We start from the raw sequence: 13,948 nt of genomic DNA, 5'->3' as shown, positions 1-13,948 counted from the left end.
AGCGCGGCCGTCGAGCCCAGCTCGGCCGCCGAGCGCCTGTGCCGGCACGGCTACACCATGGAGCGCCCGGATAAAGCGGCGCTGAACGCACTGCAGCCTCCTGAGTTCAGGTAGCCCTGAGCGGGGCCTGGACCGCGAGGCGGACTGGCCGCAGCCTGGAGCAGGGCCTGAGGGAAGGCCCTAGCTGAATGGGTGGGCGTGAGGTCTGGACTCCGGGGACCTGGTCGCAGGGGAGGGGGGCGGGGAAAGCAGGTGGGGCCTGAGATGTCTAAACGCCCGGTCCCGACCTTTCGCTCTGGAACAAGGGTTCCGGGGTCATGGGGAATAGGTCAGTGGGCCTTCAGCTCATGCTTCTATCCTAGCACTTCCTCTCGGTATCGTCTATATTGCAGTCTCTTTCATTACCGCAGGGTCAGCCTTCTGAGACAGGAACGCGGTCTCCTTCATCTCCGTGTTCCCTAGGGGGCCTGCATAGTCGGGGCTTAATAAATGTTTGCCGTATGAATGAAGGAGTAGAAGGGAATAGTTCCCCCGGTGTGGGACTGCTTCACTTGGGGAATCAGTAAGATAGAGGCTGGTGGCTGAGTTGAAGGAATGTATGAGAGAGCAGGTGGTTCTGGCCCACCTCAGTAGGCAAGGTAGTGGTGAGGGAGTTAGCTACCATTCGTTAAGACCTAGTGTATACCAGGCTCATTTCACGTGCTTTAGATACATTATCTGAATTCTTAATTTATCTGACTGCTTGATTTCCCAATTTTGAAGAGGATGCAGTTGAGGGTAAGTGACCTGAAACTGAGGATGAGTGATTAGAGAATTAGGCGACAAAGTAATTGAAGCTAACGTTTGAACAAGCTCAAGCTCACTGACTCCAAAGCCCACGATCTTTGGAGCGCTGTGATGCTTTCTCTTTCCGACAGGGTCATTGTGGGTTTTTTTTTTTTAACTTTTATTTTAGGTTCATGAGTACATGCGCAGGTTTATATAGGGAAATTGCATGTCACGGGGGCTTGGTGTACAGGTAATTTTGTCACCCAGGTAATAAGCGTAGTACGCGATAGGCATTTTTTCTGATCCTCTCCCTCCTCCCAGCCTGCACTCTCAAGTAGGCCCCAGTGTCTGTTGTTCCTCTCCTAGTGTCCATCTGTTCTTGTTGTTTAGTTCCCCTTTATGAGAACATGCAGTATTTGGTTTTCTTTTCCTGTCTTAATTTGCTTAGGATAATGGCCTCCAGCTCCAGTCATGTTGCTGCAAAGGACATGATCTCATTCTTTTTTATGGCTGCATAGTGTTCCATGGTGTATATGTACCACATTTTCTTTATCCAGCCTCAGTGTGGGATTTTTAAAAATTATTTATTTATGAGAATACTAACATATTTTTATTAGATACACTTAGAGCATAGTCCTTCTAGACTGATTCTGGTTTCCTAATGGAATTTGCAGTGAAATTTTGGCTGTGGAAGAAAGAATTCCTGTTGTCTTACTTGCTACAGAAGGGAATGTGGTAGGCTCTGTCTGCTCAATGTTGGCTGCAGAAGTTTGTATGAAGTGGGAAAACTAGGTGGTGTTATAAATGGAGGCAGAGTAAGGTTCATCCTGAACTTTTTCCTTTATGTGAGGACAACTTTAATTCCAGCCTTTCTCACTCCTCATTTCCAACAAATCTCTGCTCAGTAACACCCAAAGATACATAGGATAAAGCAATTGAATAGCCTTAGTTGCTTTGTCTTGGAATAAGCCACTGATTTTACCCAAGGTGGCTTGTGTCAGCAAAACCAACAGCCCTTGTGGCTGGAAGCCAAGGAGAAAATGTCCTATAAACAGTAGAGGAAGTTTGCTAGTTTTCAAAAGTTTGTATGTACATTTTGGCTTAATGCTTAGTCCCATATTAGTGAGGTCACAACACAGAAAGGTAGTCACATTTTTGAAGTTTGAGGTAAAGAGAGAAGTGAGAAGGAATTAGCTATAGAATTAGCTATAAATTATTAAGGTATGCTGTGTATAGATTGTGTGGAGGCTAGAAATTAACATATAGAAAGGTTATATTTGGGTGGTGGGATTATAAGTGATTTTGTTTATTTTAAAACATTTTTATGGTGTTACATCATCTTTTCAGTAATAAACGTTGTAAAAGCCAGGCCAGATATTAGATACTCAAGAGAGGTCATGTAAAGAACAAAACAATCAGTTAACACTTCCTTTCTTTTCCTTTAACAAGTTAGATAATCTGAAAGTTGGATTCCTAAAACATACTTCTTTACTCACCATAGAAACACCAAAGTCAAGTGCTTTTTTTAGGGTCCACAAAAGAATTGGCCAATTAGTGACTCTGTATTTTTTGTAGATTCTGCACTGCAGACACTCATATTCTTCATGAGGATTACACAATAAATTCCTCTAAATATTTACTAGTAGGAAACAGTTTAAGGGAGCTTGTGTATATTAAATGAGAGTTATATAGCTCAGTAATTAAAATGAGGCCTGTTAGATGATCCATTTAAGTACCAAAATAAAATATTAGAACTTTTTTTTTAACAGCAATAAACATTTAATTTCTCACACATGTGCAGAGCATGTGATCAAGAAATAGGCATGAGGTTATATTTAATATATATTTTACTCAATGTTTTTGTGGGTCTTTTGTTCAGGTTATTTTAAAATAATAAAATGCTGCAGTGAACATGGAAGTGCATTGTGTGTATTTGAGGTTCAAAACATGATGTTATGGCATACATATAGTAAAATGATTACTATGGTGAAGCAGATTAGTATATCTGTCATCTCACATACTTTTGTGTGTGTGTGACCAGAGGCAGCTAAAATCTTATTTACAAAAGTCCCTAATACCATGCAACTTTATTGCCTGTAGTCCTCTTGTACGTTAGATATCTAGACTTGTTAATCCATATATCTACTGCTTTGTGTCCTTTGATGTACATCTCCCTATTTCCTCCCCTCCAGCCTCCTACCCCCACCCCCATGGTAACTACTGTTTTATTCTCTGTCCCTGTGTAGTTGACTTTTTTTTTTTTTTTAAAAGATTCCACATGTAAGTGAGCTCATGTAATATTTGTCTTTCTGTGTTTGGCTTATTTTACTTAAAATAATGTCTTCCAGGTCCATCCATGTTGTGGCAAATGGTAGATGTCCTTTTTTAAGGCTGAATAAAATATTCCCTTCTATATATACACTACGGTTTCTTTATTTTGTCTGTCTACATACACTTAGGTTGTTTTCAAATCTTGGCTATTGTGAATAATGCTGCAGTGAACATGGAAGTGCAGATATTTTTACGAGGTAGTGATTTCATCTCCTTTGGTTATATTCCAGAAGATAGATTACGGGGCTGTGTGGTAGTTCTATTTTTAATTTCTTTAGGAACTGTTTTCCATAATGATTATACCAATCTATATTTCCATCATAATGTACTAGGGTTTCTTTTTCTCCACACTTTTACAAACATTTGTTATCACTTGCCTTTTTGATAATAGCTGTCCTTAGAAGTATGAGGTTATATCTCATAGTGGTGTTAATTTGCATTTCCCTGATGATTTAGTGATGTTGAGCACATTTTTGTTTATCTCTTGGCTATTTTTATGTATTTGGAGAAATGTCTGTCTAGCTGTTGTCTATATTTTAATCAGGTGGTTTTTCTGCTGAGTTGTAAGAGTTCTTTATAAATTTTGGGATATTAACCCCTTATCAGATAGGTGGTTTGCAAATATGTTTTCCTAGTCTGTAAGCTGCCTTTTCATTTTGTTGATTGTTTCCTTTGTGGTACAGAAGCTTTTTAGTTTGATGCAAGCCCCTTTATTTATTTTTTCTTTTGTAGCCTGAGCTTTTGGTGTGATATCCAAAAAATCATTTCCGAGGCCAATGTTAAGGAACCTTTCCCTCTGTGTTCTTTTATGTCTTAAAACTTTTATGTCTTAAAACTTTATATCTTTGTGTTTTAGTTATTTTATCCATTTTGAGTTGATTTTTGTTTATGGTTTAAGAGTCCAGTTTTGTTCTTTGCATGTAGAAATCCTGTTTTCCCAGTACCATTTATTGAAGAGACTATCCTTTCCCCATTGTGTTCCTCTTAACACCGCTGTCGAAGATTGGTTGGCCATATATGTTTGGATTTATTTCTGGGCTCTATTCTGTTTCATTGTTATATGTTTCTGTTTTTATGCCAATACCATATTGTTTTGATTAGTATAACTGTAATATTTTAAATCAGAAAGTGTGACGCTTACAACTTTTTCAGTGTTGCTTTGGCTATTTGGGGCTTTTTGTGGTTCTGTATGATGAATTTTAGGATTGTTTTTCTATTTTAATGACGAATGCTACTGGAATTTTGATAGAGATTATGTTATATCTGTATGTTGCTTTGGGTACTGTGGACATTTCAACAGTATTAATTCTTCCAATCCATGAACACAGGATATCTTTACATTTATTTGTGTCATCTTCAATTTCTTTCATCAGTGTTTTATACTTTTCAGTGTACAAGTCGCTCATCTTCTTGGTTAAATTTATTCCTAAGTTTCTTTCTTTCTTTTTTTTTTTTTTTTAAATAGAGTCTTGCTCTGTCACCCAGGCCGGAGTAAAGTGCCCCAGTCACTGCTCACTGCAGCCTTGAACTCTGGGGCTCAAACAGTCCTCCTACTTCAGCCTCTTGAGTAGCTGAGATTACAGGCACGTGCCACCACGCCCAGCGAATTATCAAAAATTTTTTTTGTAGAGGTAGGTTTTTGCTGTGTTACCTAGGCTTGTGTCAAACTCCTGGCCTCAAACCTCAGCCTTCCCAAAGTGCTGGGATTACAGGCGTGAGCCACTGAGCCTGGCCCCTAAGTATTTTTTTTAATGCTATTATAAATGAGATTGTTTTCTTGATTTCTTTTTCAGCTCAGTAAAAAGGATGCGGAAGTTTGTCAAGTGCTCTTTCTGCATGAACTGAGATGATCCTACTTGGTCATAATATATAATCTTTTTGATGTATTGGTTTTATTTTTATTTTTTATTTTTTATTTATTTATTCTTTTTGAGATGGAGTCTCGCTATATCGCCCAGGCTGGTGTGGAGTGGCGTGATCTCGGCTTACTGCAAGCTCTGCTTCCCAGGTTCACGCCATTCTTCTGCCTCAGTCTCCCGAGTGGCTGGGACTACAGGCGCCCGCCACCACAACCAGCTAATTGTTGTATTTTTAGTACAGACGGGGTTTCACCGTGTTAGCCAGGATGTTGTATTGGTTTTGTTTGTTTGTTTGTTACAGAGTCTTGCTCTGTTGCCCAGACTGGACTGTGATTTTGGCTCATTGCAACCTCTGCCTCCCACGTTCAAGGGATTCTCATGCCTCGGCCTCCCAAGTAGCTGGGACTATAGGCACATGCCACCATGCCCAGCTAATTTTTGTATTTTTAGTAAAGACTGGGTTTTGCCGTGTTGGCCAGGCTCATCTTGAACTCCTGGCCTCAAGTGATCCGCCTGCCTCGACCTCCCAAAGTGCTGGGATTACAGGTGTGAGCCACCACACCTGGCCTGATAATTGTTGAATTTGGTTTGAAAATATGTTATTGAGGAATTTTGCACCAGTGTTCATCAATGATGTTGTTCTATAGTTTTCTTGCTGTGTCTGTCTGGCTTAGGTATCAAGGTGATTCGAGCCTCTTAAAACATGTTTGGAAGTATTCCCTCTAGCTCGATTTTTCACCCATAACAGAAGTTCCTATTCCAGCTGGGGAGGGCGCACTGGTCCATTCACTCGGCCTACCTCCTTCTGTGGTCTGGTGTCTGGTGCTGGTGATCAGGGTTGCTGCATGGACTCAGGGACTGGTGTGGTAGTGGCTTCCCTGGGCCAAAGCTCCGATTCCAGTGGGGCAGGGCATGCTGGTATGTCAGCTCCACCTGGTTAGTTTGCTGGTCCACTGTCTGGTGCTGGAGGAGAGGAAGCTGGCAGCTTCCCCAGATGGAAGCTACGATTCCAGCAGGAGAGGGCACACTGATCCACCCGTGGTGCCTGCCGAGTTCCCTGGTCTGGTGTCTGGTGCTGGTGGTCAGGGTTGCTGCATGGGCTCAGGGACCAGTGTGACAGTGGCTTCCCTGGGCAAAAGCCCTGATTCCAGTGCGGGAGGGCACACAGGTGTGTCTGCCTCCTTAGTTCCCTGGTCTACTGTTTCACGCTGGAGGACAGCAAGCTGGTGGCTTCCCCTGACGGAAGCTCCGATTCCAGCAAGAGAGGGCGCGCTGATCCACCCGTGGTGCTTACTGCATTCCCAGGTCTGGTGTCTGGTGCTGGTGGACATGGTTGCTGCATGGGTCGGGCACTGGTGCCACTGTCCACCGTGGCTTCCCTGGGTAGAAGCTCTAGTTCCAGAGGCAGGGGCACTGATGTTCTTCACTTAGTTTGTTCACCCAGCTTGTTGGCAGTTGATCTGAGGTGCCCTGATGCTTTGTCTCACACTGGATATGAATGACAGTCCCTGAAGGTGGTGTATAATCTTCATGTTCCAGCTCAAGAAATTCCCACTACCCACAGCTGGTTCTCTAGGATCTTCGGATTACGAGTCTCTGCCTGTGATCTTCCTCCTACATAGCATCTCATTTGTGGATGTTTATAGTTTTAGGGACATAAGAGCGTTTGGATATGGCTGTGCAGGTTCTGATTTTCTCTTTGTTTACTTTATTCCAGAAATGAAAGCTCATTAGCATCTACACTGAAGACGCTCCTGTTCTTCACAGCTTTAATGATCACTGTTCCTATCGGGTTATATTTCACAACTAAATCTTATATATTTGAAGGTAATCTTAGACCCATTAAAACAAGACGTTTTCCCCTGATTTAAGAATCTGTACTTTTATGACCTCTTTATATCTGTAAACTGGGTATTCTTATTTTTTTTTCCTTGTTCAGCCTTTCAAAAAATCATATTGCTCATAATGAGTCTTTATGAAATAACTTGTTATTTCAGCTTGACAGTTTTCTTATGGTTTTCTGTGAAATAGCTTGCAAATCCTTTCTCTTAGTGCCCTTGAAAGAATAGGAATTGGCTGATATGGGAGGAAGAATTTGGGGGAATGGACTTCTAGTGTCGGATAATGGAAGGAAGAGAGAATGAAGTCCCCTTTTTGATGTTGAAGTCTTTTTTTTTTTTTAAGACAGAGTTTCACTCTTGTTGCACAGGCTGGAGTGCAATGGTGCAATCTCGGCTCACCGCAACTTCCACCTCCCATGTTCAAGCGATTCTCCTGTCTCAGCCTCCTGAGTACCTGAGATTACAGGCCCCTGCCACTACACCCGACTAATTTTTGATATTTTTAGTAGAGACGGGGTTTCACCATGTTGGCCACGCTGGTCTCAAACTCCTGACCTCAGGTGATCCACCCACCTCGGCCTCCCAGAGTGCTGGGATTACAGGTGTGAGCCACCATGCCCGTCCTGAAGTCTTTATAATTATGGTTTTGTTTAAAATAATGTTCTTAATATATAGAAGGTACTCATATCTTTTAGTGAATACTTTATTCACTACCACCCAAAGTATTACTTTTTAATTGCCTGACTAGTTAAATAAATATATCATAAAAATTAGGATGCTTTGTTCTTTTTTGTACTTTGGTAAATTTTGCAATAAATGAAAACTGTTTTTTTTCTCTTGATAGGCGCCCTTGGGATGTCCAATAGGGACAGCTATTTTTACGCTGCTATTGTTGCAGTGGTCGCCGTCCATGTGGTCCTGGCCCTCTTTGTGTATGTGGCCTGGAACGAAGGCTCACGACAGTGGCGTGAAGGCAAACAGGATTAAAGTGAACATCACCTTTTGATAGCATTAAATTCATTTTTTAAAATGATAAATGCTGGAGGGGGGACATCTGATTTGAATACAGTTGAAAGAACATGTTAAAGTCAGGCTGAAGGAGTCACGTTTGAGTAGTGTAAATTTTGATCCTTCTAATGTGTTGGTTTGTATATTCAGTTTTAACTGTATGAATCTGATTTGCAAATGAGAATTTGGAAAAGTTAAATTAGTTACAAATAAATATGTTAATTACACAATATTCTGGAAGGAATTTTATCTTCTTTCAACAAAACATGTTTTATAGTATTCTGACTTATGGTTGCTTTTGACTTTTACTCCTTTGGATAGATTAAGAGGCACACAGTGAAGCAAATTAAACTCCACTTTATGTTGGAATGCTTTCCTTAGCATGAAAATACCAGGTCCTTGGATTTGGGATTTTAATTTCCTATGAAAAGTTGCTTAAATTGTGGACACTGGAATTAATCTGAATGTCACTAAGGAATTTCACATGAAGTGTAATCCCTAGTCAATAGGAATTTTCCATTACATTATTTTATGGGAAAACTAGGCTAAATTACATCCATTCAGGTAAAAGGACTTTAGCTTACTGAAGGATCAAAAGAGCAAAGCAAAGATCTCACTACTCAAACACTCAACCTGCTTCCTTCAAGTCCCCTTGCAGGCCAGCTTTGTGCTTTGCAGACCAACTTTTTAATGAGATATTTTGCTTCCTCATTCAACATTGAAGCTAGGCTTCAATTAAAAGGTTCGAGGAGGCTCCATTTAAAATTGTTTTTTCTACTATTTTTAAAAATTGTAGTGGATATGATAGGAATTTGCATTTAAATATGTTCATTTTTGCATATGTTAGTAGTGGAAACAATCTTGAAAGCATTTTTTTTTTTTCACCCAAAAAGTATTCTCCTTGGGCTTATCTGATGGAAAAAAACCTTGATTTTATTTTCATATCTTTAGTCTGTGTTCTTTCTAGTTATTTGGTACTAATTGTGTGCAATCTAAAAACACTCCCCCAAATGTTTGTTTTTTAATTATAAAATCATAATATATGTTCTTTGTAGAAAACTGGAAAAATATATATTCAAACAGGAAAAAAAAATCAAAATTCCCCATAATGTTGCCATCTGAAAATAACCTCTATTTTCGTTTATATCCCGTATGCATTTTTGAAAGCCATTTCTTAATGCTAGTTTGATACACACTAAAAGTTTAGCTTACAAGTTCAAATTCTGCCAGCTTTTCCTGACAGCTGTTTGCATTTTTTCAGATGAGTGATTATTGGCCATTTTCTTTTTCTTTTTTTTGAGACAGTTTTGCTCTGTTAGCCAGGCTGGAGTGCAGTGGCGCGATCTCGGCTCACTGCAACCTCCGCCTCCTGGGTTCAAGTGATTCTCCACCTCAGCCTCCCAAATAGCTGGAACTACAGGTGCCCGCCACCACGCCTGGCTAATTTTTTTTGTATTAGTAGAGACGGGGTTTCACCATGTTGGCCAGGCTGCTCTTGAACTCATGACCTCCGGTGATCTACCCGCCTCGACCTCCCAAAGTGCTGGGATTACAGGCGTGAGCCACCGTGCCTGGCCTTATTGGCCATTTTCTAAATAAGCACATTCTATCTTTATTCTCTTAAAATTCAAATTTTCTGTTACTGATAATCCTAATACTTAGGATTCTTGCTTAAGCATGTGAAACCATTACCGATTTGTTGTTCACATTTATTATTTTTTGTGTTGTGAAACTGGACTAAAGGAATAGAGGGATGATTAGTCATAAAAGTCAAATAGGCATTCATGTTTAACTGTTGAGAAAAGTGAAAGATCGGTATGATTATTATGGAACTGTTTAATTCTTGCTTAAAGACTACAATTTTAGTATAATGATATTTGAGTCTAGGGTAGTGTGTGGTAGATTTCTAGATGGTCCCTAATTAAAATGTATTGTTGTATTTAGAATTGTCCACCTAATTTCTTTTTATGTAATGCCAAGGTTTTTCTTGTGCTTTTGGGATCTTATACTGTTTGTAAAATGTTACTGTCCAGTGTTGGATTTTTATGTTTGGTTTCAGGCATTTGCTGAATAGGTAATGATATATGGGTATTTTTCTGCAAGTATTTAAACCAGGGGCACATGCAAAGGCAGTTGTAATTTCCTCTTGGAAAAAGCACCAAATGTTTGAAGGTTAAAATCAAATGCTAGGGTTGATATTTAGGATTATAATAAAACAGGCTTGTTTTCAAAGCAGTTAGTTTATTCCTAGAGTTTTAACTGTTAACTCACTAGTTTGCTGCTGTTTTTGACTATGTTAAATAACATATGGTATTTGACAAATAGATTTACTTTTCAAAAGATCTCACTAGTTTCCTTTTACACAATGTATATACTTCAAGATATATAGAAAGGAAAGCTACAGTTGAGCCGTTATACATGTTTTAAGGTAAAAATATGTTCCCTATTGTTTGAAAACTGATTGTAAGAATAACCTCAATTATATAACTTGAAATGTCAGTCCAAACTACTGATTTAACCCGATTTACGGTAACACATTACCTTTCTCACCTCCTGTTTTGCCCTGGAGAATGTAGTCCTTTTTCTCAGTTGTGTTGAGAAGTGAAAAGTCTGCTGTAGAATGCATCTGATGTCATTAGTTTTTCAAATGGATACCATTGTACATATAACAGTAGAATTTGGTTTGGGGTTGTTAGTGGGAAAAAAAATTGAAACCTGCCATTAAACCCCATGTTTCATGGAAATCTAACAGAAATACATTGTAATAATTAGAACATTTTCTTTTCTCTCTCTCTCTTTTTTTTTTTTTTTTTGAGACGGAGTTTTGCTTTTCATGCCCAGGCTGAAGTGCAAGTGCGCAATCTCAGCTCACTGCAACTTCCGCCTCCTGGGTTCAAGCAATTCTCTTGCCTCAGTCTCCTGAGTACCTCGGATGACAGGTGCGTGCCACCACACCCAGCTAATTTTTGTATTTTTAATAGAGATGGGGTTTCGCCACGTTAGCCAGGCTAGTCTCGAACTCCTGACCTCTGGTGATCCACCTGCCTCTGCCTCCCAAAGTGCTGGGATTACAGGTATGAGCCACCGTGCCTGGCCTAATAATTAGAACATTTTCATCATGAAAATGTCATCAGCTTTGCCAAAAGAAACAACCAATTGACTTGTTTGGCGTTTGTTTTCCATTTTCATGTCAATTTTATGTATACAGTTAGAATACCCAAGGAGACCACTAAAATCAGTTAAATAGGGTATATCCAAAGAAAGATGAAACCCAAAAGTACATAAAAAGGATTTAAATCGCATTTCAGATGTACCTAGTGTGTATTTCTTATCTCTAGACAAGTTCATTTTTATTGTTTATGCCCAAGTGAAGTTGTAAACTTATGGTTCAACTCTGACACAGAATTTGTCACTTGTCTGAGGTCAGTGGCAGGTTTCTCTGCTGTCAAGCACTCTGTGTCACCCACCAGATTAGTATAACTATTAATTCAGACTCTACTCCTATGTTTAAGATAATTTTTACAAGAGCTGGTGAAGCAGCACATTAGTAACCTGACAAGATTTCTTTTTCCCTTTTCAGGGGGAAAGGGTCACCTTAAAAATAAATTATTTTCAGGGACTTTGGGAATCTAATGATAAATATTACACATAATCTATGAATAGCTTAATCCTTTATATATTCCTTAAAATAGGAATTCCTCGACATCACTCCTGGCCACACTTTACTTGCCTGTGTTGTTGCTATGTGTATTTGAAAGTAATATCTGCATTCCTTTTAAGATGTTTTATAAGTCATATTTGTCAGTTATACAGAGTAGTCTTCCTTTTTCCCACGTTCAGTGTAATCTCACTGAACAGTAATAATAGCAATAGCTAACAACATCTGCACAGCACCTTACAGTTTGCAAAGAACGTTCACACATTCTCATTTGAGTTTTGCATAGTGAACCTGTTACGAGATGTCTCTTGACGTCGATGCTAAAAGTGTTAGAATCTTTAAATCACTAGAGTCATTGAATATGCTGTAGTATTGAATAGTGCCCTGACTAGGGGGGGGATTTAGATGTGCTGCATTTCAAGCCGTGTATAATCATCAAAATGGGGGGCTTGAGTTCTTTAGCTACTTAAATCCGATTTACTTCTGTTAAGTGATGCTTTTCTAACCATTATCTGGATGGATTTTGTATTCACTATATTGTAGCCTGTAATTTGTATAAATTTACCATCTGTTGTCATTAAAAAAAGTGTCTGTAGTGCTACTTTGATGTGTCCTGATTCAATTAATGTTTTATTAACTGCTCTGTTTTTAAAAATTTGTTTGCTTGCTTCTCATTTTATAACATGTAGAATATGTACAGAGCTCACTTTAAAAATTTGTTCATTGGCCTCTGTTTGTGCTATGTAGATTATATAGAGAGCTGTCAAGGGTAAGTTTTTATGCAGTAAATGTCAACCAGAAATGCTCAAACTGATTGGGAGTGGCGGGGGGAGGGTTGTTGAGCTGTAAAGGGCTAGTTATACTTCATCTGGGGTGGGCTTCAAATGCCCCTAAAGGAGAGTTGAGAAATACTTATGGCTAATTAAATGTGGGAGTAGATAATTCCTGACGACGCCCACATGCCATCCCCTCATGACTAATGTTCTGTGTCCTCTGTCCTCTAATCACCCGTTGATTGCACTCCAGCTCCTTCCTGTGCTTCTGAGGACTCCAGCTAATTCTTATTAATAAATATTAATATCTCCTTCCCAAACACATTTGAGACATCTCAGTATCAAAAAATTGTATAGGTTATGAGATGTCCAGGGAACTCAGGAAACAGGTAATGGCATTGCAGAAACCACAGGACAGCGGTTCTGAAAGTGCTGGAATCACCTTGTAGGTTTTATTAAAAATAACTGATTGCCCAAACCCAACCCAGACCTTCTGAATCGGAGTCTCTGGGAGTGGGGGCCTAGAAAGCTCTTTGGGGCTGGGCGCAGTGGCTCACGCCTGTAATCCCAGCACTTTGGGAGGCCGAGGCAGCGGATCATGAGGTCAAGAGTTCGAGACCATCCTGGCCAACGTGGTGAAACCCTATCTCCACTAAAAATACAAAAATTAGCTGGGCACAGTGGCACGCGCCTGTAGTCCCAGCTACTCAGGAGGCTGTGGCAGGAGAATCACTTGAACCCAGGAGGTGGAGGTTGCAGTGAGCCGAGATCGCACCACTGCACTCCAGCCTGGCAATACTCTTGTCTCCACAAAAAAAAAAAAAGCTTTTTGGAACAGGCAGTGATCAACATGAAGCTGGATTGAGAACTACTGCTGGAGATTTGGAGATTTAGAATTGTGCCTCTCCGTGTATGTTTGGTAAATATAGGAGAACATTTGTTCGCAACCTGGCAACCCAGGGATGCTTTTCCTCCAAAAGAGGATCCAGCAGCCCTGAGGGAAGGGATACTACAAATGACACACACTCACTTGGAGCCCAGCTTTTATCCTCACCTGGAGCCTCAAATTGGTTTCTGCTGCCTTTCTTGCGCCTGTGGTCACTTTGCCACAAGCAACTAGAAGTTTCCTTTAAAAACAATACATCAGGCATACCATGCCTCTGCTCAAAATCCTCCCAATGGCTCCTCATCTCTCAGGAAGATTTAGACTCCCTATGTGGCCCACAAGCCAGGCCACTTCCCTTCATTTCATTCCCACCCCACTTGCTCACCATTCGCCAGCCTCCTGGACTTCTTGGTGTTCACCGAACCTCCCATACTCAGTCCCATTAGCTGTTCCCTCTGCCTGGTACCCTCTTCCCAGATATTCTCACAGCTGGCTCTTCCTCACCCTCCAGGTCACAATGCTCATGCCACCTCAGAGAGGTTTCCCCTGACAACCTAAAGCAGTGAGACCCCCATTGCTATCACAACACTTAATACTGCATGAAATTATTTTATTAGCCACCTCCTTCCACTAAGATGTAAGTGCAGGAAGGTAGGCACTTTGTCTTATTCATCACTGAATCCCTAGGACCTCAGAGTTGCATGAGAGTTTGGCCAGCCCCTACTAAGTGGGAAGATAACCACACACGCCCCCTGTGCCAAATTGCCTGCTCTGCCTCAGGAAGAAGAACAAAATGGTTGGGGGGGCATCAGATGTTTTCCCTC

The 13,948-nt window shown here is 40.5% G+C and overlaps 1 protein-coding gene across 1 annotated transcript; it reads left to right on the top strand.

The window, feature by feature from the left end:
• Positions 1-6: 6 nt before the first annotated feature.
• VMA21 (VMA21 vacuolar H+-ATPase homolog (S. cerevisiae)) lies at positions 7-12,066 on the top strand. The gene is made up of 3 exons (XM_011954649.1): positions 7-110; positions 6,676-6,785; positions 7,644-12,066. The coding sequence occupies exons 1-3, from the start codon at positions 58-60 to the stop codon at positions 7,784-7,786; spliced, it is 306 nt and encodes a 101-aa protein (XP_011810039.1). The 5' UTR covers positions 7-57; the 3' UTR covers positions 7,787-12,066.
• The last annotated feature ends 1,882 nt before the right edge of the window (positions 12,067-13,948 follow it).

Source organism: Colobus angolensis, unplaced genomic scaffold (genome assembly GCF_000951035.1).
Source record: "Colobus angolensis palliatus isolate OR3802 unplaced genomic scaffold, Cang.pa_1.0 Scaffold389, whole genome shotgun sequence".
In the NCBI taxonomy this organism is placed as follows: Eukaryota; Metazoa; Chordata; class Mammalia; order Primates; family Cercopithecidae; genus Colobus; species Colobus angolensis.
The sequence above is the reverse complement of the archived record's forward strand: the minus strand, read 5'-3'. Positions and strand labels throughout refer to the sequence as shown.